Here is a 26,614-nt window from a genome sequence, read left to right as displayed (position 1 = left end):
TCATTGGTTTTAACATTTTTTTTTGGTAGGAATATTTATCTGTATAGCAGAACTTACAAAATGAATGCTTTCTAAGAAAGAAATCCATATTTTTTTCCTCTTTAAAAACTCTACACACAAAAAAAAACCCACTATTTTAAAAAGTAAATATTTCCTTTTGTCCCATTTTAAGTATTCAGGTTTAATTTAGCATGTAATTTGAGGAAAGTTTTGAAAACCTCTCTTTATACATGTTTTCCCACTACCTCTTAAACACTGTTCTGTCATTTCATAATAGTATTGGAGTTTCATGTTTGACTAAAGTGGTTATTTAACTCACCTAATGTCTCTTATTTTAAAGAGCAAACTATTACTGATAATTTATAGCCTCATATCTTTGGTCAAACAGTCATCACAGCAATTACACAGTCTGCCCTTATATGTGAGAATATTGTAAGTTTTGGTCATTTCCCCATAGGAGACAAGTGACCAAACCTATGAAAGAAAATGTGTAATTACTCCAAGGACTCTCAGCTATGTCCATTCTACCTTATTTCTCTCTTATCCACCATCCCGGATCTCCACTTATGCAGAAAAGGCACAGAAACATAGTGGCAGAGACAGTTCCTGTGTGTCTGTGGGTTTCAGCCTGACATCCTTCAGGGTTCTCTTCTTCTTGTTAGTTCCATCAGAGTGACACCCTTCATCCTCTTTCCCTTGAAGTCCTGGCTCATGCTCTTCCTAAATGAACTTGTTGATGCCTCAGAACACATCACTGGCATAGACATATGCTGGAAAACATCCAAATACTTTAAATATAGAGCACTTTTTGAAGATGACAGTTACTAAATTTAAAATATTTTAATAATTGCTACGTAATCAGTCTCAATTCCTTTATTTTAAATGTTCTGCCAATACCTTGTTTTCTACAAGAAAATTTGGTCTACAAGTCCTGATTATGGAATGTATAAATTTATTTCCTCTATTTGGAATATCCATCATGAACATATTACAAATGTGCACACCACGCAGAGAGCTGAAAGAAGGTTCATTTCCTTGTGCACCATCCTCAGAAGGAGGGACCAGAATGGGCATCTTGGGAGGTAGTCACAGGAAAGGTTCAAGAACATGTAAAGGATGCCCTAGGCCTAGAGCTTGTCTATGTACACTGAGTATCAGGTGGGGTGACTTCTCGGGTCCCTATAAGCTCAGTTACTTTCTATCTGTGAGGCTCTCACGAAGGTCTCCCCTTTTCCAGCCTCCTTCTCAGAGCAGCGTTGACTTCTCTGTTCCTCAGACTGTAGATCAGGGGATTCAGCATGGGATTGAAGAGGCTGTGAAACAGGAGGAGGTATTTCTTCTGCTCCTGGGGGTCCCCATGTCGGGGTCCAACATACATGATCATGGCTGTGCCATAAAAGAGCCCCACCACACAGAGGTGAGAGGAGCAGGTGGAGAAAGCTTTCTGGCGTCCCTCTGCTGACTGGATCTTCATGGCCGTCCGCAGAATGTGACTGTAGGAGACGACAATTGTGGACAGTGGTCCCACCAGCATGAACACTGCCCCAGCCAAAACAATAACCTCATTAAGGTGGGTATCTGCACAGGCAAGTTTGAGAACAGCTAGAATTTCACAGAAAAAGTGATTTACCTGCTGGGGCCCACAGAAGGGCAACAGTAAGAGTAACACCAGAGATAGTAGGGACAGGAGGAACCCTAAAGTCCAGGAAGCCACTGCCAGGGTGATGCAGACTCTCCAGCTCATGATGGTAGAATACCGAAGGGGCAGGCAGATGGCCACGTACCGATCGTAGGACATCACCACCAGGAGAAGACATTCAGTGAGAGCAAAAGTCAAGAAGAGAAAGGTCTGTGTCAGGCAGCCAGCAAAGGAGATGGGCTGGGCTGGGCTCAGGAGGTTGACCAGCATCTGGGGCACCGTGTTGCAAGCATAGGCTATGTCGACAGTGGCCAGCTGGGAGAGGAAGAAGTACATGGGGGTGTGCAGTTTGGAGTCCAGTGACATGAGCCCCAGGATGACCCCGTTGCCCAGCAGGGTGCAGGCATAGAACACGGAGAAGAGCCCAAACAGGATGACCTTCATCCTTGGGCTGAGCGGGAATCCCACTAGAAGGAACTTTGTGACAGAAGTCTGGTTGCCCCCCATTTTCCTGGGAAAGAGACAAGGGACATACCCCACCATGTTTAAATGCCCGAGGGACTCACTTTGCATGGTAGACGTGTGCGTGCCATTGTGTCTTTCCTCAGAAAATATCTTCAATGACACTTATGTCCTGTTTGTCTGTTACTAAGCGAGTACTATCTATGCATGGCAAATGACACAGAAAGAAATTTTTTAACCATGATAAATTAAATGCTAGTGTTCTATTACAGTGTTCAGTAAATCTGACCTTTATTTCCAAACCCACCACGGTTCAAAACACATTGACACACCTACTCCCTCCCTAACAGTGGACACTTTCCTCAGTCACACAACTGCTTTGGAGGCTGGCCTGGGAGGAGTCCCGACCCACAGTGCCCACACACAGCCACCGTGGGGAGGGGGCTGTGGGCCTGAGTCTGCACCCACACGTGAGGGTGGGAAGGAGGACCGGGAGCCTTTGGGAGATCCTCCTATGAGGGGATCTCACAAACTTTTGCCATCATTAGATGCCTTATGTGTTAGCCTTGTAATTTTTACTGGCAGTATCATCTTGAGTTCAGTTGAGCATGGCAGGCAGACTGCCACGACTTTAGCTGGATTTAAGGGAGAGAACTTTGTCTTTTCACTTTTGTACCCACAGACATTCTACTGCAATCAGTCTGTTTCATGATCGGATATTACCCATCACACACTTATCCCTATATAGATATTCATACTCTATGCCTGTATGTGTGGATAAAGTATATGTTATTATATAGTTGCATACACACATGTAAGCACACACATGCACTTGAATCCTTATTGCAATATACATTTATAGCATGTGAATATCATGTGCATATAGGTACATATTATGTGCATATAATCCTTATTATATTCTTATACTGACATAGAATACATTCATATTCTATGCCCGCATGTGTGTGGAAAGCATATATGTTATGTATATAGTTACATACACACATATGTGCACACACATGCACTTGAATCCTTATTATGTGGAACACTAGTAGCTATTTTCTCTATTATTTTCTAGTCTACTTCACTAGTAAAATGCTGCTTGAATGATTTCTTATGGGTCATCGCCTGGGATTTAAAACTGCTGATCAATATCCAAGGCTATAGCTAAAGCTCTAACTATATTCTCATATCCTTAGTACCTTTAACATATTTTACAGCTTAACTCTAAATGAAAACATTATTCATCACACATCTTTACTTTCTGTGGTTTAACAATCTTTAGAAAAGGACTTGTCCCACGGAGGGAACTCCGAGGTTTGACTTGTAACTATTAAACCCCTGCTTCTGTTTCCTTGTCTCTCGGACTCCATGTCCTTCTTCAGTCCAGCATCCATCTGAATTTCACTAAAATAAGAATCTCACAGAAATTCACAATTGTGGCCCCATATCAATTCTCCATTCAAATTTCCCCATAAGTTAATATTTATAAAGTTTGATAAGCAAAAGTGTGAAGGTTTCACCCTGCTTCAAAGGAAGAATCAGAATTCACAGCAGAAACACTGATAGATGATATTGTCTTAGTCCAAGAAATAACTTCGTAACAGGTGGAACCACCTTGGTGAAGAAAACTGGTAGTTTTAGTAGAACCGAACTTTATGTCAGTGGATGCTTTAACTCAGAGATTTGGACTCCAGTGTTATGGCAGAACTCAAGCAAGAAAAATGCTCGGGTATCTTCCAACTATAGGACGCATTGGCCCTAAATGTACAGAAAAGTGTTCACTGTTTTCATTTCAGGTTCGTTGCCACACTTGGGGTAATGGAAGACAGCAGTGGTATTTCTAAAATGTCCTATGATGAAGGACACAAAAAATTAAAGCAGAAGGACCAGTGACTGTCATGTCATCTTCCTCCTATCTGCTGCACGTAGCTAACACACAAAACAAAAATCCACAAATATTTACTAAACATATTCCATGTTCATACACATGTCTCGGCTGAGGACAAAGAAGACAATTCCTACCTGCTGGTGTATAGAACCTGCTTGGAGTGACAGGTCTGTTAAAAAGACTCAAAAGATGGTAATTCTCCAATTCAAATAACTCACCAAGTGGAAGTTCACTTTCAAAAATAAAACCTTCAGGACACTCTTCTGTCACAAACTCCTTTTGTGGACAGTGTGGTCCATTATTTCGTGAAAACATGACTTGATTTCATGGGACAATGGAAACACTTTAAAGCAAATCTCTCAAACAGCTGATAATTTAAACAAGGAATTTTATACTAAATGAATCAAAGTAATTGATCCACACTAGGTGTCTCTAAATGACCTGGTGACTTAAATGATCCTATTAGTTAAGTCTATAAATAGCAGCACCTGGCACTGACAGGCAATAACAATTCCCTTCTGCACTGTGATTTTTCATCATAGCCTGCCTGAAATTGAGTAGTGAACAAAGACTGGACAACATAAGAAACTTACCACAGACTTACAGCTAAAAATGAGAACCAGCTGAATGTGACTTGGGTTGAGCAAAAATACACTAATAAAGAGAAAAGTATCTATGAGTTAGTGTGGAAATTGCCATCTCATAAGGATCTCTTAGGACAAAAGGTGACTGAATAAGAAGAGATGGTTTATTCTCTGCTCTACTCCACCACTTGTCAATATACTGCTGAGTGTTTGGTGCAGGGAGGGAGAAGGACCCGCCAGGCACACTGCCATCAGCTCCCGTCCAGGGGAAAGGGGCCCCACAGGGACTCATCTCTGCTGTTCTCCACAGGGACACATGTGGCAAGACAGTGGTGCTGCTGATCCCTTTACTCACTGTGGGATGTGTGTTCATCCACTTAGAAGCTCTAGAATGACTTCTGGGACTCCTTCACACATCACAATGACCACACCTTGCACTCACTATGGCTCAAGAACTCAGTTTCCCCACCTACTAAACCTCCAAATCGAGTAGGTGGTACACAGGGCAGCTGGGGCCCAGGGGTTTTCCCATCTTCTAGGCTTGGCTGAGTTTTCTCTCACACCTGACCACAACATGTATCCTCTGTATTTTTTCTATGAATCTGATGGGAATCCAACAGGGAACAGAAACCATGCTGGTGTGGACAGTAGTAGAGAGACTTTCATACAACACAATGGTTACAAGGATACTGGGGAACTACAAGAGTAAACACAGAGCTCTCAGATGAACAAGCAGAACTGAGTGAAGCTGCCATCCCTAGGGTTCAAGGGCACACAGCAGAGGCTGGGTGATTAGAATCCAAAAGATCAGAGGAGTCGGGGTTCAGACTTAACCCTGGGAGGAGAAGGGGTGCCCCAGCTGCACTGTGTCCCCAGCAGGGAATGACAAGGCTGGTTCTGGGACCCTGAGTATCTAAGGGTGGGCAGGAGCCCTCTGCAGCCACTGCCAAGAGCTGTTGGGACAAGGCTTACAAGAGCAGTGGGCAGACAGGAAGGAGGAAGGTCCTTTCCCCTGCTCCAGGCTCCCAGTCTGCTTTAGAGCTCCCTACCTACACAACACAAGCAATTGGAAACCACTATAATCAATAATCCGCACTGGCTGGTGTGGCTCAGTAGGTTACACTGTCATCCCATAAACTGAAAGGTCCTGAGTTCAGTTCCTGGTCAGGGCGCATATTGTATTTAGGTTGAAGGATTGGTCCCACTCAGCACACATACAGGAGGCAACCAAGGCATGTTTTTCACATTCATGTTTCTCTGCCTCTATCCCACCCCTCCCCTCCCTCTAAAAATTCAATTAACATGTCTTTTCATGAGGATTAAAAATAAAAATCAATAATCCAGATTTCCCAATTGCATTAAGAAAAGTTGTAAGCTGGATACCAGATGCTGGGGTCTCAAGTTTATCAATCAAGAACAACCTCCACATCACTCAGAGTGAGAGTTCATAAGGGACAGACACAAGAATTACTTAAAAACACTAGTTAGAAGATGAGGTTTAGCTGTAATGCACAGAGAAGTTTCCTGATTCCTTACCTTGAAGTGAACGTGCTAGCTAGTCGCAGGCAGCCCTGTGAGCCACAGGCCCTCCCTCTAGGGTCCAGCCTGCGTCACACTGACAGTGCACAGGGGCAGAGGAGACCGGTGCTGCTCCATAAGGGTTGAAAACCAGAGGGAAGGAGGGCTGGGCAGTGACAGTGACTCCATAAAAGTCAGACAATTGCTGCTTTCTGGTACGTGCATGCATAAAACAGACTGACAATGGGACGTTCTTCCTGGACTGGTTAAATGGCTGGAGGAGAGGTTCTGTGTTAAGTGCTATCGATGTGTAGCGCACAGCACTGGGTGAGGGACTGACAAACACATTAGCTGTTATGATAAGAGCCCATCTGATCTTCATATTCAGTGAGCTCTGCTGCCCACAGGAGGTAAGTAAGAGTTGGGTGGCTTTTTAAAATGATGTTTTACGCTATAGTATTTAAAATAAAGGCAGAGAAAAATGTAAGAGATTTTTTTACATCCTATGAACTTCAGTAGCTAAATTTATTTCTATTTTTTAAATTTTCACGTATATCTTAAATTAAGTATATTTGGTGTACAAGCTAGTACTAGTTAGATTACATCAGGTATAACCATAGTGATCTGACATCTTCCAACCTTCCTACAGCATGAAAGATAATTTTTAAAAATCATAAACAGTCATCATCCTACCACTCTACAACCAATACTATACTATTGTATGTCATAGGTTTCACTATTTACTGCATATATATGTACCATAATTGCAATTATATAACATTTGTAATTGTTGGTTCACATTTTCCCTTTAAATCTTATAACTCTTTCCATGTATCTGTACAATCTATACAGTCATCATTTTAATGACTGTAATAAATAACTCATTGAGTCAAAGTAGTATAATTGCTCAATTTATCATTTTGTTAAATATGAGTTTACAACTTTCATATTAAAGATAATTTTAGTGGGAAAAAAGAGAATTGCACTGAGTGATCACTACTCCCCAAGAGAAGGGCACACACTGACTCTTCTGATCAAGTTCCCTGTGCACTCTCAGTGTGAGATGGAGAAAGACTCTGGAAGCAAGTGTCCACCCTCACCTCAAAGCGGGTTAGAAGGTACAGTTTACGGTAACACCCTCAGAGGCCACCTAAAGTCTGTGGGACCCATCCCCGACCACTGTGTATGAGAAGTAGAAGGAATCAGCAAAAGTCAATCTGCCACCAAGGCAGGAGAGCCACCTACACTCTACTAGTCACCTCCAGTGTCGGCTAAAATGTCCTGTGTCAGGATATGCATTCTCATGAGGGAAATGACACAGACCTGGACTAACCAGGTGAAAGTGCTGGTGAAAGACACTGGAAAACATGCAAAGAGTCTGTACATCTACATCATTCACAACTCAACACTCAAAGATCCTGGGGACCATACACAACCCAAACTGTTTCTCTGAGACCCAATGCCCAGCTCTGCCCTTTGCCGGCTACTGGCTCAGCAGCCTGCCCCCAAGGTTGTGAACAGTGAGCTCGGCTCCCACACTGTCTGCAGGTTTCTCCTTCTCCCCTCCCCCCTTCACACCCTGTGTTAATTCTGTTCCTTCACTCAGCCTGCTCGTTCACTCCCCAATAGGACTCTGTAATTTTCATATGAAATATCTCTGCATCATGCAACTAGAGCTCCCTGAGATGGTCTTTTAAGTGGAGAGTACAATCTGGGAGAACAGACAAGCAGCTCATCAGGTTTGCAGGACCACTTCCTTCCCCCACAGCTTTTTCATTTTTCCCAAATCTCATGACATTATGCAGTTACTGAGTTTACAAAGTTAAGGGTACAGATGGAGAAAGATTGTATTCAACCTTTGGAACCCACAATAGGAATTAATATAATTTTTAAGTTCACAGATATTCAATTCAATGAGCAATAAAAAAAATTGTATCTGATTAAAAAAAAAATCAGTGAGTGTTAACCTATGGAGAGCTTCCTTCAGAGGAAGAGGAAGAGGCCTGACCTCACACCATGAAGAACCACGGCAGAAGGGAGCAGCAGTGAGCTTCTCTGCATTCAGGTGGTAGCTGAGCACTTAGGCTGGGGATTCAAATGTCACCACAGTTAGAAATGACTCTCCTCCCACAGTGCTCTCCACAGGGCACCCTTGACATCTGTGTTCCTCAGGCTGTAGATCAGCAGGTTCACCTTGGGGCTGAAAAGGCTGTAACCAAGGAAAGGATCTCCTGCTGCTCCTCAGGATGGCGTGATTTTGGGGGCGCCCACAGACATGATGATGGGACTGCCATAAGAGAGCCTTACCAGGCAGAGGTGGGAGGAGCAGGTGGAGAAGGCCTTCCTGCAGCCCTCCCCAGACTGGATCCTCAGGAGGGCAAAGAGGATGCACGTGGAGGACACCAGCACCAAGCACAGGGGCCCCAGGAAGATAAAAGGTCAGGAGAAGCTCACCAGTTGGCCCAAGGATGCTAGTCACCGGATGCATGTCTTCAGTCTAGATGGATGGCCACAGTGACCAGGAATCCAGAGCCCTGGTCAGGAGGACCTCTGATTAGCCCCTCTGGCTCTGACTCCAGGTTCACTGCTCACCCATTAGGTGATAAATTATCTTCCAGGGTAGATACTTCTACAGCAAAGGTCAGCACACTTCCTTGCATCATGTGACTGGATAGTCACATTCCCAATTTTACGTACACGAATATTTAAGTATCCTGGCTTACATGTCGTTCCATGGTGCTTTGGAGAACAAGATGCAGTCCCTGAAGAAAGTTTCCAAAATGGATCTAAACCCTGAAAGCCAGACCCACAACCAATTTAACCTCAGTGAAGCAAGACTCAGGAATAGGAATGAATCCCTTTCCAACAGCAAGAGATGAGGTGCCTTTTTTTTTTTAGTAACAACTATTGATAAATTGTCAAATCACCTGGACCAAAAACACATCTAAAGCATGGATCAGACATTCCTCATACAGGACAAGAAGCACCCAAGCAGGTTGAAGGTGATGAGCAATGAGATTTTTTACTGTGAAAACGTGCTTCAGGAGAAAGGGCAGGATAAAGAAAAAGGTTCACATTCAAGATAAAATCCTATAAAGAGAAAATTAAACTACTATTGACCATCTCAGTCTTCCTCCGCTCACTCCACTGGCACCTAACATCTTTGTTTCTTGTCTGTGCTCTCTCCATCCCCACCACAAAAACATAGCCTCTCAGCCTCAGGAATCAAACATATTTAGAGAGCACATGCTAGCCACCTGACCCTGTCCTTAATGCTATGCTCAGTGAGACACACAGGTAAGACATAGAGGTAGTTATCATTTGGCTTCACATTCTGTTGCAGTAAATATGTTCTCATACACTCAGTAGGAACTTGGACTACACTGATAATAAGTAAATGTATAATTTAGACAATAACAAACATGTGAATTGTCCTGAAAGGGAACCTCCCTCCATGGTACACTCCGCTACAATTCCCTTTGGCTGGGGAAATCATTGCATGTGTTCCATCTAGTTCATAACAAAGAAATTTTTTCTTTTCTAGGTTTTATCTTTTCCAAGTAAATCTCTATCGCATGGATACTTCTTCACCAATAAAAATTGACCAAATCTTGAATATCTTTAAATAATTGCTCTATAAAATATACATCTAGTTAGAATCTCTACTAAAAAGATGAAAACAAGGCAATGGTGTACATCTTTACCTCATTATTTACTTATAAGGGAAGCTGTTTGCATTTCATTGTTAAGTACTATTTTTTCTGGGTGAGTTTTCTCACCAAGGAACTCAAGTCCACAGAGAGACTGACACGTGGACCCGGACGGCATGCCGTGGGAAAGAGGCTCTGTAAACCAGGCAAGCAAGACTGAGAGAGCTTCAGCAGAAATGTCTACAAATTCATGTGGTCCTGACACACATACAGAGCTTCCTTTTCCCCACTGCCAAACCTCCACTGCTGCTAATTAAGAACATAAGGTAATGACAATAGAAAAAATAAGTTTCTTAATCTTCGTTCAACTATTTAGAACAAAAGAAAAATAGACTTGTGGCCCAATAACATATTTATGTATACAATATATTAAAGTAATGCCAATCTCTCTATTAGACTCTAAACCCACCTGCCTGTAAGTAGAAATTTCATATACAGTTGACCATGAACAATGAAGGGATTAGGGGAACTCACCAATATGCAAGGACTGGGGAAACTGATCCCCCATGCATTTAAAATTATGTGTACATATTTGACTTCCTAAAAACTTAATTACTAATAGCCTAATGTTACCCCAATGTTACTGATAATTTATAGTCTTGTATCATCAGTCAAATAGTCTTCAGAGCAATTATACAGTCTGTTCTTATTTCTGTAAATGTTCTAAGTTTTGGTCATTTCTCATAGGAGACAATAAACCAAACTAATGAGAGAAAATGTTAATTCTGCCAAAGACTCTCAGCTACGTCCATTCTGCCTTCTTCCTTTCGTCTCCACCATCCCAGACCTCCACCTACGCTCCAAAGGCAGGAACATAGCAGCACAGAAACTTCTAATGTGTGTGCATGGGTTTGAGCCTGACATCCTCCAGGGTTCTTCTTGTTAGTTCCATCAGTTACACCCTAATCCTCTTCCCGTTGAAGCCCTGGCTCATGCTCTCCCTAATTTACATTGCTGATGCCTTACAAAACATCCCTGGCATAGACATATGCAGGTAAATAACCAAATATTTTAAAATATAGAGCCAGTTTTTAAATATGACAGCTGCTAAATTTAAAATATTTCAATAATTGCTATGTAATCAGTCTCAACTTCTACTTTTTGAAATAGTCTTCCAATACTTTATTTTCTTCAATTAAATTTTGTCTACAAGTCCTGATTATAGAATATATGAACTAATTTCCTCTATTCAATACCCCTCGACGCCATATTACAAGTGCGGGTACCGTGCAGAGACTGGAAAAGGAGTTCATTTTCCTGCGCAGCATTCTCACAGGAGGGAGCAGAATGGGCTTTCTCCGGAGGTAGTCACAGGAGATGTTCAAGAACATGAAAGGATCCCCTAGGCAGGCGTGTCTAACCTTTTGGCAACTGTGGGCCACGCTGAAACAAACAGACTTGTCTTGAGCAGCACCATAAATACACAAACAGTAACAAAACTAAAGAGAAAAAAAAAGGTTTTAAGTAAATGTATGACTCTGTGTTGGGCCCCATTCATAGCCAGCCCGGGCTGCATGTGGCCCATGGCTGTGATTCGAACACCCCTGCAAGGATGTCCCTGTATCCTGTGTACATCTCGGGTGAGGTGACTTCTCGGGTCCCTCTACACGCAGTTATCTTTTATCTGTGAGGCTCTCACGAAGGTCTCCCCTTTCCCAGCCTCCTTCTCAGAGCAGCGTTGACTTCTCTGTTCCTCAGACTGTAGATCAGGGGATTCAGCATGGGATTGAAGAGGCTGTGAAACAGGGGGAGGTATTTCTTCTGCTCCTGGGGGTCCCCATGTTGGGGTCCAACATACATGATCATGGCTGTGCCATAAAAGAGCCCCACCACACAGAGGTGGGAGGAGCAGGTGGAGAAAGCTTTCCAGCGCCCCTCTGCTGACTGGATCTTCAGGACTGCACGTAGAATGTGACTGTAGGAGACCACAATTGCGGACAGTGGTCCCACCAGCACTGACACTACCCCTGCGAAAACCACAACCTTGTTAAGGTGGGTATCTGCACAGGCGAGTTTGAGAACAGCTAAAATCTCACAGAAAAAGTGGTTCACTTTCTGGGGACCACAGAAGGGCAATGGTAAGAGTAACACCATAGCTACTAGGGCCAGAAGGACTCCTAAAGTCCAGGAAGCCACTGCCAGGGTGATGCAGACTCTCCAGCTCATGATGGCAGAATACCGAAGGGGCAGGCAGACGGCCACGTATCGATCGTAGGACATCACCACCAGGAGAAAACATTCAGTGTCAGCAAAAGTCAAGAAGAGAAAGGTCTGTGTCATGCAGGCAGCAAAGGAGATGGGCTGGGCTGGGCTCAGGAGGTTGACCAGCATCTGGGGCACTGTGTTGCAGGCATAGGCTATGTCGACAGTGGCCAGCTGGGAGAGGAAGAAGTACATGGGGGTGTGCAGTTTGGAGTCCAGTGAGATGAGCCCCAGGATGACCCCGTTGCCCAGCAGGGTGAAGGCATAGAACACGGAGAAGAGCCGAAACAGGATGACCTTCATCCTTGGGCTGAGCGGGAATCCCACTAGGAGGAACTCTGTGACAGAAGTCTGGTTGCCCCCCATTTTGCTGGGAAAGAGACAAGGCAGCTAGCTCACCATGTTTGAGTCCCCCAGGGATGAGTTTAACATGGTAGACATGTGTGTGTCCTCCTTTCTTCCCTCAGAAAACATCTTCAGTGACACTTCTGTCCTGTTCATCAGTTACTCTGTGAATCCTATGCACTGCAAAGGATACAGAAGGAATTTTTTTCACCTTGATAAATTAAACACCAGTGTTCTATTATAGTGTTCACTAAATCTTACCTTTATTTCCAAACTTCCACCACAGTTCCTAACACGTTAACACGCCTACTCTGGACACGTTCAGTGCACACTTCCTCAGTCAGCACAGCTGCTTCAGAGGCTGGCCTGGGAGAGTCCCGACCCACAGTGCACACACAGCCACCGTGGGGAGGGGGCTGTGGGCCTGAGTCTGCACCCACAAGTGAGGATGGGAAGGAGGACCAGGAGCCTGTGGGAGATCCTCCTATCAGGGGATCTCACAGATTCATGCCTCCATTAGATGACTTAAGTATTAGCCTTGTCATTTTTACTGGCAGCATCATCTTGAATTAAGTTGAGGGAATGGCAGGCAGACTGCCACAACTTTAGCTGGATTGAAAGGAGAGAACTTTGCCTTTTCACTTTTGCATCCATGGACATTCTACTCTGATCATCCTGTTTCATGATCGGATATTACCTGTCACACACTTATCCCTGTATGAATATTTATATTCCACTCCTGTATGTGTCGATAAAGTATATGTTATGTATATAGTTACATACAGTCACATGCATACACATATACTTGAACTATTATTATGTGCAAGTGTGCACAGTACTTGCTTTCTCCTATATTATTTTCTACTCTGCTTCACTAGTAAAATGCTAGTTGCATGGTTTCTTGATGGGTCATGGCCTGGGATTTAAAACTACTGATCAATATCCAAAGCTACAGCTAAAGCTCTAACTAGATACTCATATCCTTAGAACCTGTAACATATTTTACAGATTAACTAAAAAATGAAAACATTATTCATCACAAATCTTTATTTTCTGTGGTTTATCAATCTTTAGAAGAGTATTTCTACCAGGGTGGGAATTTCGAGGTTGACTTGTAACTTTAAACCTCTGCCTCCATTTCCTTGTCTCTCTGACTCCATGTCCTTCTTTCATCCAGCATCCATCTGAATTTCACAAAAATAAGAATCTCACAAAACTTCACAATTGTGATCCCATATCAATTCTCCATTCAAATTTCCTCATAAGTTAATATTTGCAAGGTTTGATAAGCAAGAGTGTGAAGGTTTCACCCTGCTTCAAAGGAAGAATCAGAGTTCACAGCAGAAACACTGGGAGATGATATTGTCTTAGTCCAAGAAATAAGGCCATAACAGTTGGAATCATCCTGATGAAGAAACCTGGTTTTTTTAGTAGGACCAAGGTTTATATTAGTGAATGCTTTAACTCAGAGATTTGGATTCCCATGTTATTGGAGAAGGAGAGCAAGAAAAATGCTCAGGTCTCTTCCAAATATAGGACTCATTGGCCCTAAATGTACAGAAAAGTGTTAGCCATTTTTGTTTCAGCTTCGTTGCCACACTTGGGGTGAATGAAGACAGCAGTGCTATCTCTAAAATGTCCTATGATGAAGGACACAACCAACTAAAGCAGAAGGACCAGTGACTGTCATCTCATCTTCCTCCTATCTGCTGCACGCAGCTAACACACAAAACAAAAATCCACAGATATTTACTAAACATATTCCATGTTTGTCCACATGTCTTGGCTGAGGCCAGAAAGACAATTCCTATCTGCTGGTGTATGGAACCTGCTTGGAGTGACAAGTCTGTTAAAACGACTCAAGAGATGATAATTCTCACATTCAATTAACACACCAAGTGGAAGTTCACTTTCAAACTGAAATCTTCAGGATGCTCCTCTGTAACAAACTCCTTTTGGGATCAATGCAGTCCATTATTTCATGGAAACATGACTGAATTTTATGGAACAATGGACTGACTTTCAAGCAAATCTCTGAAACAGCTAATGTATCTTATCATTTAAACACGGAGTTTTATACTAGATGAATCAAAATAAATGATCCATATTAGGTGTATATGAATAAGATAGTGACTTAAATGATCCTATTAGCCACGTCGCTAATTAGCAAACACCTGGCACTGACAATCACAATTCCCTTCTGCACTGTGATTCTTCATCACAGCCTGTCTGAAGTTGAATAGTGAACAAGACTGGACAACATATGAAACTTACCACAGAATTATGGCTAAACACCAGAAGACCAGCTGAGTGTGACTTGGGTTAAGCAAAAGCACACTGATGAAGAGAATAGTATCTGTGAGTTAGTGTGGAAATTGCCGTTTCATAAGGATCTCTTAGGAGAAAGTTGCCCAAACAAGAAGAGATGATTTATTCTCTGCTCAGCTCCACCACCTCTCAATATACTGCTTAGCATTCGCTGTAGGGAGGGAGAAGGACCCGCCAGGCACACTGCCATCAGCTCCCGTCCAGGGGAAAGGGGCCCCACAGGGACTCATCTCTGCTGTTCTCCACAGGGACTCTTGTGGCACAGCGACTCTTGTGGCAAGACGGTGGCTATGATGGTTCCTTCACTCACTGTGGTGCGCATATTCATCCATTAAGAAGCTCTAGAATGATTTCTGGGACTCCTTCACACATCACAATGACCACACCTTGCATTCACTGTGGCTCAAGAACTCAATTTCCCCACCTACTAACCCTCCAAATAGAGTAGGTGGGACACAGGGCAGCTGAGGCCCCTAGGTTCTTCCCATCCTCAGTCTTGGCTGAGTTTTCTCTCACACCTGACCACAACATGTATCCTCTGCATTCTTTCATCAAGTCACCACAAGGAATACAACTCATAAAGTAAGACCAGAAACCAGAGACAGGTAGCAGGACCTGTAGAAGGGGTCAGGAGAAGGAGAAGGCATCCCAAGGGGACTTGTTAAATCCTGTTTGGTAGGGTTTAACTGCAGTGCCGAAAGGGAAGGGAAACTCTCACCAGGAAACAGTCTCTATCCTATCACGTCCAGAGATCCTGAGTCAGGGGGAAGACATAGGTTCCCCTGGGACTCCAACTACTGCCGTGTCCTCCCCTTCCTGCAGTGGAACTGACCTCCTCTTTGACTTCTGGGCCATGCAGCTGAGACAGTCTGGTGGTGCCTTGGTGATTTAAATTTCTCTTGTACTCTCTTATCTACCTCTGTCCGTATACTGGAATACAAAGGTGGTAGAAGATCATTTCCTAAAGTTATTTCAGTGTACAGGCCACCCTACAAGGAAACAATGGAGGGACCATTTCAACTGCCAGAGCACCACCTGCAGGAGGTCTGAGACGGGCTTCCCCCGTTAACCCCTGTCCCGTGAGAGGCTCATCGGTGACGGGAGTCCGGACACCACCCTCGCATGTTGCAGAGACGCGGTGCCCCCACACTGATAGTGTCATTTTAAAATCTCCACTTTTTGGTCATGTCAATTTTTATTCCCAACACTATTTCATATATACCTTTCCCCTGTTTTTTTTTGTCATCAGTTGTATCTATTTTACTGGTGTTTATAAAAAGACCTAGGCTTATTATATTCTAATGATCTTCATAGTTTTTTAATGTTTGGCAATAAAATTTGCTCTTAGATAAATTATATCATATCTGTATTTTCATTCTTGATCATGGTATCTTCTCGAGTTAAATATTTAACTTAATTTGTCTTGTTTTGTTAATATATATAATTTGGGTTCTAAATTGGCTTTTTATCTACCACTGTGGCTGCACATCTCAAGTCTGATACTCACAATTTTCACCATTAACACCATCAGTAAAACACAAGTTATGTAGAAGTGCATTTTCAGGTTTCCAAATATTTTTATTATCTTTACTGTTTATTTTTAATTTATAATCACTGGTGTAAAATAATGAATCCTTGGGATATTGATTCTTTGAAAAGTCTGAGGACTTTTATTGCTTTGTATATAGTCACTTTGCAATTTTTATATTAATTTTCATGTAACATATTCTCTATTTCTCAGGCATAGGATTGTTTATGTATTTACTAGGGCAAGCTTGTTAATTTTGATATTCACAGCTTGGATATCCAAATTTTTTCAGTATTATCCATTTATTTCTCAAGGCATTTTGTTAAATTCCCCACTATAAAGTGAGGTTTACAAATTTTTTCAATAGACTCCTCTGTTTTTTTCCTAATTCTATACTGTGACCATGTTGTTACAGCTATACATATTAATAACTGTTACATCTTCTTTGTAGGCTATTACCTTTATTATTATCTAGTATCTCTCATTATACCAATTCTTTTTGCCTTATATAAATGTAAATACAAACAGCTGCCTCTCATTCTCTTGTTGCACCAACTAATTACAGATTTGCAGAGCACGTGTTCTTCATTGCCGTTACCCCGGCCTGTCTCTGCGATTGTGTTTTCATTACTCTTAACAACTGTATACAGCTGTGTTTTATGGGTTTAAAAAATCAATGTGAAAATAAGAGGATCTAATCTATTTGTAGTTAATGTAAATACTGAGACATTTAGACCTCTTAGCACTTGCATTGTCTGGGTAGCATCCTTTCCTTGGCTTTTATGCTTCTCTCCTCTGACAGCTTTACAGACAGAGGCCACAGCACTGTCGGGCCTGGCTGCCCCTTAATTTTACCTCTTTCATGTTTTGCCCTCCATTGCAGACCAAACTTCTAAATTTCTTCAGTATTTTCCCTCAGGGTACAAGTAATACAGATGCATACATCGACAATAACAGAATCATTCTGAAAAGCACCAGGTAACTTTAGAAATATTTTATACCAATTTTCTGTTCTTCCACTCTCACACTTGATCACATGATTTGTTTGCAATCATTTGTATAAGTGTCTTAATTTCACAGTGTTTTCTCACTTCTCTTTGCAGCAGATGGGGACCCAACAGGGAACAGAAAGGTGCTGGTGTGGTACGATAGTAGAGGGACTTTCACACCACACAATGGTTACAAGGACACTGGGGAACTACAACAGGAAACACAGAGCTCTCAGATGAACAAGCAGACTGTGTGAAGCTCCCATCCCTAGGGTTCAAGGGCACAGAGCAAAGCTGGGAGATGAGCATCCAGGTCAGAGGAGTTGGGGTGCAGACTTAACCCTGTGAGGAGAAAAGGGCTCCCCAGCAGCACTGTGGCCCCAGCAGGGAATGATAAGGCTTCCTATGGGACCCTGAGTAACTAAGGCTGGGCAGAGGGGCTTTGCTGCCACTGCCAAGAGCTGTTGGGCAAGGCTGACAAGAGCAGTGGGCAGACACGAAGGAGCAAGGTCCTTTTCCCTGCTCCAGGCTCCCAGTCTGCTTTAGAGCTCCCTGCCTACACAACACAAGCAATTAGAAGCCATTAAAATCAATAATCGGCTCCGGCTGGTGTGTCTCAATAGGTTGTAGTGTCGGCCTATAAATCCAAAGTTTGGGGCTTCGGTTCCTGGTCAGGGCCTGTATATACCTAGGCTGAGGGTTTGGTCCCAGTGGGCACACAAACAGGGGGCAACCAATGCTGTTTCTCACATTTATGTTTCTGTGCCTCACTCCCTCCCCTTCCGTCTCTCTAAAAATTCAATAAGCATGTCCTGGGTGAGGTTTAAAAATAAAAATCAATAGTCCAAATGTCCCAATTTGGTTAAGAAAAAATGTAAGCTTGATACCAGATACTGGGGTCTCAAGTTTATCCATAAAGAACCACCTCACATCCCTCATACTGAGAGTTCATTAAGGGACAGATACAAGAATTACTTTAAAAACACTAATGGGAAGATGAGGTTTAGCTGTGATGCACAGAGAGGTTTGCTGATTCCTTACCTTGAAGGGAACGTGCTAGCTAGTCGCAGGCAGCCCTGTGAGCCCCAGGCCCTCCCTCTAAGGTCCAGCCTGCGTCACACTGACAGTGCACAGGGGCAGAGGAGACCTGTGCTGCTGGATAAGGGTTGACGACCAGAGGGAAGGAGGGCTGGGCAGTGACAGTGACTCAGTAAAAGTCGGACATTTGCTACTTTCTGGTACGTGCACGCATAACACAGACTGATAATGGGACGTTCTGCATGGACTGGTAAAGGTGGCTGGATGAGATGTTGTGTGTTAGGTGCTATCGATGTGTAGCGCACAGCACTGGGTGAGGGACTGACAAACACGTTAGCTGTTATGGTAAGAGCCCATCTGCTCTTCATATTCAGTGAGCTCTGCTGCCCACAGCAGGTAAGTAAGAGTTGGGTGGCTTTTTAAAATGATCTTTTATGCTATAGTATTTGAAATAAAGGCAGAGATAAAATGTAAGACATTTTTTACATCTTATGAACTTAAGTAGGTAAATTTATTTCCATTTTTAAATTTTCATGTATATCTTAATTTAAGTATAGTTGGTGAACAGGCTAGTACTGGTTAGATTATATCAGGTGTAAACACAGTGATCTGATATCATTTTCTACAGCATGAAAGATAATTTTTAAAAGTCATAAACAGTCATCGTTCTACCACTCTACAACCAATACTATACTACTATGTCATAGATTTCTCTATTTACTGTATATGTATATCATAATTGCAGTTACATAACATTTGTAATTATTGGTTTACATTTTCCCTTTAAATCTTATAATAACTCTTTCCATGTATCTGTACAATCTATAGTGTCATCACTTTAATGACTGTGTAAACACCTCATTGAGTCAAAGTAGTATAATTGATCAATTTAACATTTTCTTAAATATGAGTTAACAACTTTCATGTTAAAGGTAATTTTAGTGGGAAAAAAGAGAGTTGCACTGAGTGATCACTACTCCCAAGTGAAGGGCACACACTGACTCCTCTGATCAAGTCCCCTGTGCACTCTCAGTGTGAGATGGAGAAAGACTCTGGAAGCAAGTGGCCGCCCTCAGTTCAAAGCGGGTTAGAAGGTACAGTTTGTGGTAACACCCTCAGAGGCCACCTAAAGTCTGTGGGACCCATCCCCGACCACTGTGTTTGAGAAGTAGAAGGAATCAGTAAAAGTCAATCTGCCACCAAGGCAGGAGAGCCACCTACACTCTACTAGTCACCTCCAGCATCTGGTAAAATGTCCTGTGTCAGGATAAGCCTTCTCATGAGGGAAATGACACAGACCTGGACTAACCAGGATGAAAGTGCAGATGGAAAACACTGGAGAACATATGAACAGTCTGTACATCTACATCAGTCACAGCTCAACACTCAGAAGTTCCTGGGGACCACACACAGCCCAAATTGTTTCTCTGAGACCCAATGCCCAGCTCCGCCCTCTATTAGCTACTGGCTCAGCAGCCTGCCCCCAAGGTTGTGAACAGTGAGCACGGCTCTCACACTGTCTTCAGTTTCTCCTTCTCCCCTTCCCCCTACACACCCTGTGTTAATTCTGTTCCTTCACTCAGCCTGCTCGTTCACTCCCCAGTAGGAATCTGTAATTTTCATATGAAATATCTCTGCATCATGCAACTAGAGCTCCCTGGGATGGTTTTTAAGTGGCAAGTACAACCTGAGAGAACGGACCACAAGTGGACCACATCCTTCCACTGCAGCTTTTCCTTCCTTCCCAAATCCTGTGACATATGCAGTTACTGAGTTTACAAGTTAGGGTACAGATGGGGATAGACTGTATTCAACCTTTGGACCCACAATAGGAATTAATATAATTTTTAATTTCACAGATATTCAATTCAATGAGCAATGAAAGAAAAAAAATTGTATCTGATTTTAAAAAATCAGTGAGTGTAACCTATGGAGAGCTTCCTTCAGAGGAAGAGGCCTGATCTCGCATCATGAGGAGCCATGGCAGAAGGCAGCAGCAGTGAGCTTCTCTGGATTCAGGTGGTAGCTGAGCACTTGGGGTGGGGATTCAAATGTCACAGCAATTAGAAATGACTCTCTTCCCACAGTGCTCTCTGAAGGGCACCCTTGACATCTGTGTTCCTCAGGCTGTAGATCAGTGGGTTCACCTTGAGTTTGAAAAGGGTGTGAACAGGAAAAGGATCTTCTGATGCTCCGCAGGAAGGTGTGATTTGGGGGGAGGGGCCCATAGACATGATTATGGTGCTGCCAAAACAGAACCTTACCACGCAGAGGTGGGAGGAACAGATGGAGAAGGCCTTCCTGCAGCCCTCCCCAAGTGGATCCTCAGGAGGGCAAAGGGGATGCACATGGAGGACACCAGCACCAAGCACAGGGGCCCCAGGAAGATAAAAGTTCAGGAGTAGGTGACCAGTTGGCCCAAGGATTCTAGTCACCAGGATGTCTTCAGCCTAGATGGATGGCCACAGTGACCAGTAATCCAGAGCCCTGGTCAGGAGGACGTCAGATTAGCCCCTGTGGCTCTGACTCCAGGTTCACTGCTCAACCATTACATGGTAAATTATCTTCCAGGGTAGATACGTCTACAGCAAAGACCAGCACACTTCCTTGCTTATTATACAGTTGCATTTCCAACTTTAAATAATTGAACATTTATGTACTTTGGCTTATGCAACATCGTTCCATGGTGCTTTGGAGAACAAGATTCAGTCCCTGAAGAAAATTTCCAAAATGGATCTAAACCATGAAAACCAGACCCACAACCAAGTTCACCTCATTGAAGAAAGACTTGGGAATACAAACGAATCCCTTCCCAACAGCAAGAGATGAGGTGCCTTTTTTTTATAACTACTATTGGTAAACTGTCAGATCACCTGGACAAAAAACAAATCTAAAACATGGATCAGAAATTCCACATACAGGACCTGAAGCACCCAAGCAGGTTGATGGTGATGAGCTCCAAGAAGATCTTACTGTGAAAACGCGCTTCAGGGAGAAAGGGCAGGATAATTAAAAAGGTGCACATTCAATATAAAATCCTATAAAGAGAAAATTAAACTATCACTGACCAACTTAGCCTTCCTCCACCTCACTCTGCCCCCACCTAACATCTTGGTTTCTTGTCTGTACTCTCTCCAGCCCTACCACAAAAACATAGCCTCTGAGCCTCAGGAATCAAACGTATTCAGTGAGTACATGCTAGCCGCCTGCCCCTGTCCTTAATGCTATGCTCAGTGAGACACACAGGTAAGACACAGAGTTAGTACTCATTTGGCTTCACATTCTGTTACAATAAATAAGTTCTCACACTCACTAGGAACTGTGAGGACACTGATAATAAGTAAATGCATATTTTACACAATAACCAATATCTTAATTGTCCTGAAATGGAACCTCACTCCATAATATACCCCACTACAATGTTCTTTGGCTAGGGAAATTACTCCATATGTTCCATCTAATTCATAACAATGAAATTTCTTCTTTTTCTAAATTTATCTTTTCCAAGTACATTTTTATCACATGGATAATTCTTCAATTATCCAATAAATTGGATAATTGTCATATTACCCAATAAATTGGATAATTTTATTATCCAGTAAAAATTAACCAAATCTTAAATACCTTCAAATAATTGGTGTACAAAATGTACATCTAGTTTTCCCCTGAAACTATTCATATGAATTGTGAATGATGCGCATGTACGTTTAACATTAATGGGAAGTATTTTTTCTGATACTTAAATGAGAAGAGGCAGTACCAGAGGGACAGTCAACAAAGAACAAGGTGCTACAACCCATCGAATGGATGGTAAAATAAAAGAAGGCAACCTAGTTAGCGCCAATATTTGGATCCAACAACCTCAGAGCGGGGAGCACCTGAAGGTCGGGCAGGCTCCTGCTTTCCGGAAGCTCCTGTGGGAGCTGCAGACCCTCTCCTTCGTTCCTGGTTGAAAATGGGGCAGAATCCTCAGAAAAGGGGGTTGTAGTCTCTAATGGGCTCGACCTAGGTGGCAGCCCTTGGGCCTCACTGGAGGGCGGGCCCTGACATGCAGTGCCTGGCCCCCGCCCCCAGGAAGGAGACAGAGCAACTCTCTTCTGCTGCTCGTCTCAGCTTCTGCTCTCGCCCCCGCAGGATGCGGGGTTAGACCCTCAGACCACCACAGAGCACTGCGCTGAGATGATGCCACTCATTGCAGAACCCAGATAATCGGCGCTGTCTGAATGTCATGCATCCCAGTACAGCCCTGGTCCCCAAATCTGGTCCCTAAACCTGGTCCAGGTGAACCCCTAAGGAAGCAGAACCAGTGTGATGAAGAGTAAGCTCCTGGCATTAACCTTGGTGTTTAAGCTGGGTCTCATGAGTTGCAGCAGAGGTGGCATGAAAGGAACCAGAAAGCCCAGCTGAGTCCAAGTGACAACTCAAGGTGTGGAGATGCTGTAGACAGCGGGTTATGGAGGCAGCAGGGGGTGGCCTGGGGACTCCAGAGTATGGCCATGGTGTCCCCATGGGGCTTATTAGAATCTACCTGAGAGAGGGTTTCCCAGGGCACAAAGCATTGGAGGTACCCTCTAACCTCTATCCTGACGTGGGGAGATTGGGAGTCCAGCCCTTCCAGGGAGGGGAGGAAAGGACCCTCTCCCAGGTGGCTTCCCCTCCAAGCTTCCTGCCTCTTCTGGGACCTGGAGAGGATCTGCTACCTAAGACTTTGTCATATTTACTTGTGCTCTGCTGCACTCTCATACTGAATGTGATGGAGTCAAAACGTTATTTTGGAAATCTCATATCAATAAAGCATTCGGTTTACACACTAATTCATTCATTACAGTGTGATTCCTGACTTTCTGGGATCACAACCTGAACTTGGGAAAACTGAGCAGTTAATCAAGTTTTGGGAACAAGTCCACCTGTGCTCTGACTCTACATTTCCACGGTGACAAGAAACACCAAAAATGGCTTCCGATCATATGAAAAGCCTGGTGCCTACCGGGCAATCCACAAATATTGGCATTTTTCTTCTTCCCTTTTTGTTTTATGGTACAGGTAATCTTCAGAAAATCTAAAAACTGACATATAGGTGACAATATTAGCAGCCAACTGATCCTGTGAAAACAGTAGTTTAGGACATGGTTTTCCAAGATTGTCACCATCTGACCATCAATTATAAAAATAAAAAATTAGAAGACAATAAATAATAAAATATTAATGTTTATGATACCAAACAAACTATAACCTAGGGAAATGAATCATGTCAAAATACTTGTTTTTATTGCATTACCAAGGTGGCATTCCTATAACGTCTAAAAGTGATCACAGCAAAGAACACACATGCACAAAACACAAATAGACACAAAGGACACTGACACACATACAGCACAGCCAGCTCTTAACTGCAATAAACACGTGCTCAGGTATGTACGTTATCCGTCAGCAAGTGGCACTTCCTGTGATCACAGCTCTCATTTCAACCTGCATTGATATGGGTCTGGCAAGGTCCTGTAGAATTTGATTATACTTTCAATTTGAAAGCAGAATGAGTAAAAATCAACACACTAACCGTTTAAATGACTCCCAAACTAAATGACCTGAAAACTGGTTTTCAAGTTGTTGGTTTTTCACTGATGTGGGAAATACCCAACTCGAGAATGAATGGATTCTCAGAAAGCAATGGCAGTCATATAATGGACAGAAAATACTTGTAAATTGTTATTAATTGGAGTTACGAAGTAACTGCATGTTAAAAGGTCAAAAGTCCCATGTTTTACTTGGAATCTTGAAAAATGAGAAAAGAAGCCCAAGTTGTTGGAGCTCATTGAGCCCATCCAGCTGGGTTCTGATTACAGAACTGTGGTTCACGGGGGTTATTTTTCTCTACGGTTTTGAAAAACTACCCTTCCATATTTTTCAGTTTCATTTTCTCCAAGTCTGGGTTCCTTGACCAATGTTTTTGCTTATTTGTTTATGTTTTATTTATTTATTTTTGGGTGTTTTAATCCCCTTTATCCCCCTCCTCCCTGCACCCTACCACCCTCCAGCATCCCCCCGACCCCCACCCCGGCCCTTAGTTCATGTCCATGGGTCGTACATTTAAGTTACTTGGCTTCTCCATTTCCCATACTATCCTTAACCTCCCCCTGTCTATTTTGTGCCTACCTATTACGCTTCTTATTCCCTGTGCCTTTTCCTCCCGTTCTCCCCTCCCCACTGATAACCCTCCAAATGATTTCCATCTCTGTTCTAGTTGTTTGTTCAGTTTTTTTTTTTTGTTTTCAGGTTCAGTTGTTGTCATTGTACTGTCCATAGTCATGTTTTTGGTTTTCTATACATTTCTCAGATTTTTGACGAAAGGCCTGGGGCGTCATGGACAATGGGAGTGAAGACTCCTTTTCCTGGGAAGAAATGTCCCCGCTTCTGGAGGCGGAGATTGGCCCCGGGGTGGCCAAGCTGCTGAGAAGCAAAGACAAGACCTACCTGCCCTGAAGCAAGGTCAGAGGGCGCAGCTCCGGGTCAGGTCTGGTCGCCGTGTCCACTCCTCCAGCCCCTTCGCACCTGGCTGGTGTCGCTGGCGGCCACGCAGAGAAGGCGCCCCCGGCGCTGGGCCTCACAGGGGCGCTGGGAGGTCCCCCCCACCGGCCTGGCCGGGCCGCCCCGCGGGGGGACTGGTGGCTCCTGCACAGGCTCTGAGCGCTCTCTGGCCCCAGGGACCTGGGGCCGCACAGTCCCCGTGTCGCGCAGGCCGTGGAGCACTAAACACCTGCCCGGACCACGGACGTCCCTTAAGGGGGGAAGCCCAGGGCGCGGGGCGAGCCGCTGAGGCCCCGCCCCTTGCGCTTTGACCTCTCCCTTCCTGCCACACGTGCGCACACGCACCTCTCACCTGGACCTGTGCAGGGAGATGCAGAAGCTTCTGCCCCGTTACCTCCAAGTGGGCTGGGGCCGGAGAGGAGTGGGCAGGAAGGAGCGGCTCCCCCTGTGCCCTGCGCTCTTCTCTCGAGTTTGGCGCACCCCCAGGCCCACCCATAGGCAACTTGCGCTGTCAGCTTCGCCTTTCCCGCCGCTGCTGCCCTTTCCCACCCAGTGGCCGTCACCCAGTGGTTTTCCCTTTCGCTGTAATGAAGACTCTGCTGGGCTGAAATCACCCCTCCGCTCCTGCTCCTGCTCTGGGCCCTGATCACAGAATGTTCCATCAGGATTGGGCACTTTTACCATCCGGCCGTTACCTCCAGCCCAGGAGGCGGTGTCCTCTACCGAAGGCCATGGGGACTCCTCTGGGGATCCTCCCGTCAGTGACCTGGAAAAACCCTCCAAGGAAGCCCATGCAGCCTGCTCCTGATTCCATGATGTGTGGACACTCCAGAACCATCCCCATCTCTCCTCCAGGGCACGTATTCTCTCTCCCGCGTTCACCACCTGAGCAAGTACGCCGAGGCTGAGAAACCAGGACCATCCTGACCCACCCACTTTCTTTCCCAAAGGAAATAAAGGGGAAGGTCCAGGAAGAGCTTCCAAAGAATCAAGAGAATCACACAGAGACCAACGAACTCAATCAGAACAGCTTCCTTAGTGGTTCGGATCTATTACCGACATCTAGGTCCTTGGAGACCAATGGTGTCCCCAGTTCCCACAAGCAGTCCGGGCCCCTGGACCTACATCCCAAGCACGCACAAGACAGCCTGAGTGGGGATGCCCAGCCGTCTCCCAGGGGCTCCTCCTCCGAAGGCCAGGGGTTCACAGCTCACACAGCCCTGGGGGAGGTGTCCTGCCTCCTTTGAACCTGAGTCAGATGCGGCAGCGCTCTCTGACCCAACCCCTGCAGCTCCCCGCTGCAGGAGACCCACAGAGGATGTGCTGGGTGAAGACCACCCGCCCCGCTTGCCAGGTTCACACATGTTGGGGAAAGACATGCACCATGTCCTACAGACTGGTCATCAAGTACCGTATTTTTAGGACTATAATACGCCCGGACCATAAGATGCACCCAGGTTTTAGAGGAGGAAAATAAGAAAAAAAATTTTTGAAGCAAAAAATGTGGTAAAATATTTAATAGCATAAATGACATAATGTTCCATCACCACCACCCCCCCACAGCGAGCCGGGTAAGCTACATTCAGACTATAAAACACACCCCCGTTTTCCTCCCAAATATGGGGAGGAGTACATCTTAAAGTCCAAAAAATACGGTACCTATTCTCTCACTGGCCTCTGCTAGCAGGAAGCCCTGCACACAAAACATCTCCTCACCACCTTTGTTACTGCTGCCACCCCTGCTGTGAGACCAAAGGGAGCTGCCCCCCAACCTACTCTTCCTTGCATTTGTCTGGACAAAAACCGGCTCGCTGCGAGAACACTGAGTGTGTCAGGCGGGACAAGAACTCAGAGA

The 26,614-nt window shown here is 44.2% G+C and overlaps 2 protein-coding genes across 2 annotated transcripts; both read right to left on the bottom strand.

The window, feature by feature from the left end:
• Nucleotides 1-1,213: 1,213 nt before the first annotated feature.
• LOC123830985 (olfactory receptor 13-like) lies at nucleotides 1,214-2,146 on the bottom strand. Its single transcript, XM_045857609.1, has one exon. The coding sequence runs from the start codon at nucleotides 2,144-2,146 to the stop codon at nucleotides 1,214-1,216; it is 933 nt and encodes a 310-aa protein (XP_045713565.1).
• A 9,293-nt stretch (nucleotides 2,147-11,439) lies between these two features.
• On the bottom strand, nucleotides 11,440-12,381 carry LOC123830984 (olfactory receptor 13-like). The gene has a single exon (XM_045857608.1). The coding sequence runs from the start codon at nucleotides 12,370-12,372 to the stop codon at nucleotides 11,440-11,442; it is 933 nt and encodes a 310-aa protein (XP_045713564.1). The 5' UTR covers nucleotides 12,373-12,381.
• Between the last annotated feature and the right edge of the window lie 14,233 nt (nucleotides 12,382-26,614).

The sequence above is a fragment of the Phyllostomus hastatus genome, unplaced genomic scaffold, assembly GCF_019186645.2.
Source record: "Phyllostomus hastatus isolate PE091 unplaced genomic scaffold, TTU_PhHast_1.1 phas_scaffold_142, whole genome shotgun sequence".
In the NCBI taxonomy this organism is placed as follows: domain Eukaryota; kingdom Metazoa; phylum Chordata; class Mammalia; order Chiroptera; family Phyllostomidae; genus Phyllostomus; species Phyllostomus hastatus.
Note: the sequence above shows the minus strand (reverse complement) of the source record. Positions and strands in the feature narration are given on the sequence as shown.

What these genes read in the sequence shown, in the direction of transcription:
- LOC123830984 (XM_045857608.1), bottom strand. Translation starts at nt 12,372, where the DNA reads ATGGGGGGCAACCAGACTTCTGTCACAGAGTTCCTCCTAGTGGGATTC.
- LOC123830985 (XM_045857609.1), bottom strand. Translation starts at nt 2,146, where the DNA reads ATGGGGGGCAACCAGACTTCTGTCACAAAGTTCCTTCTAGTGGGATTC.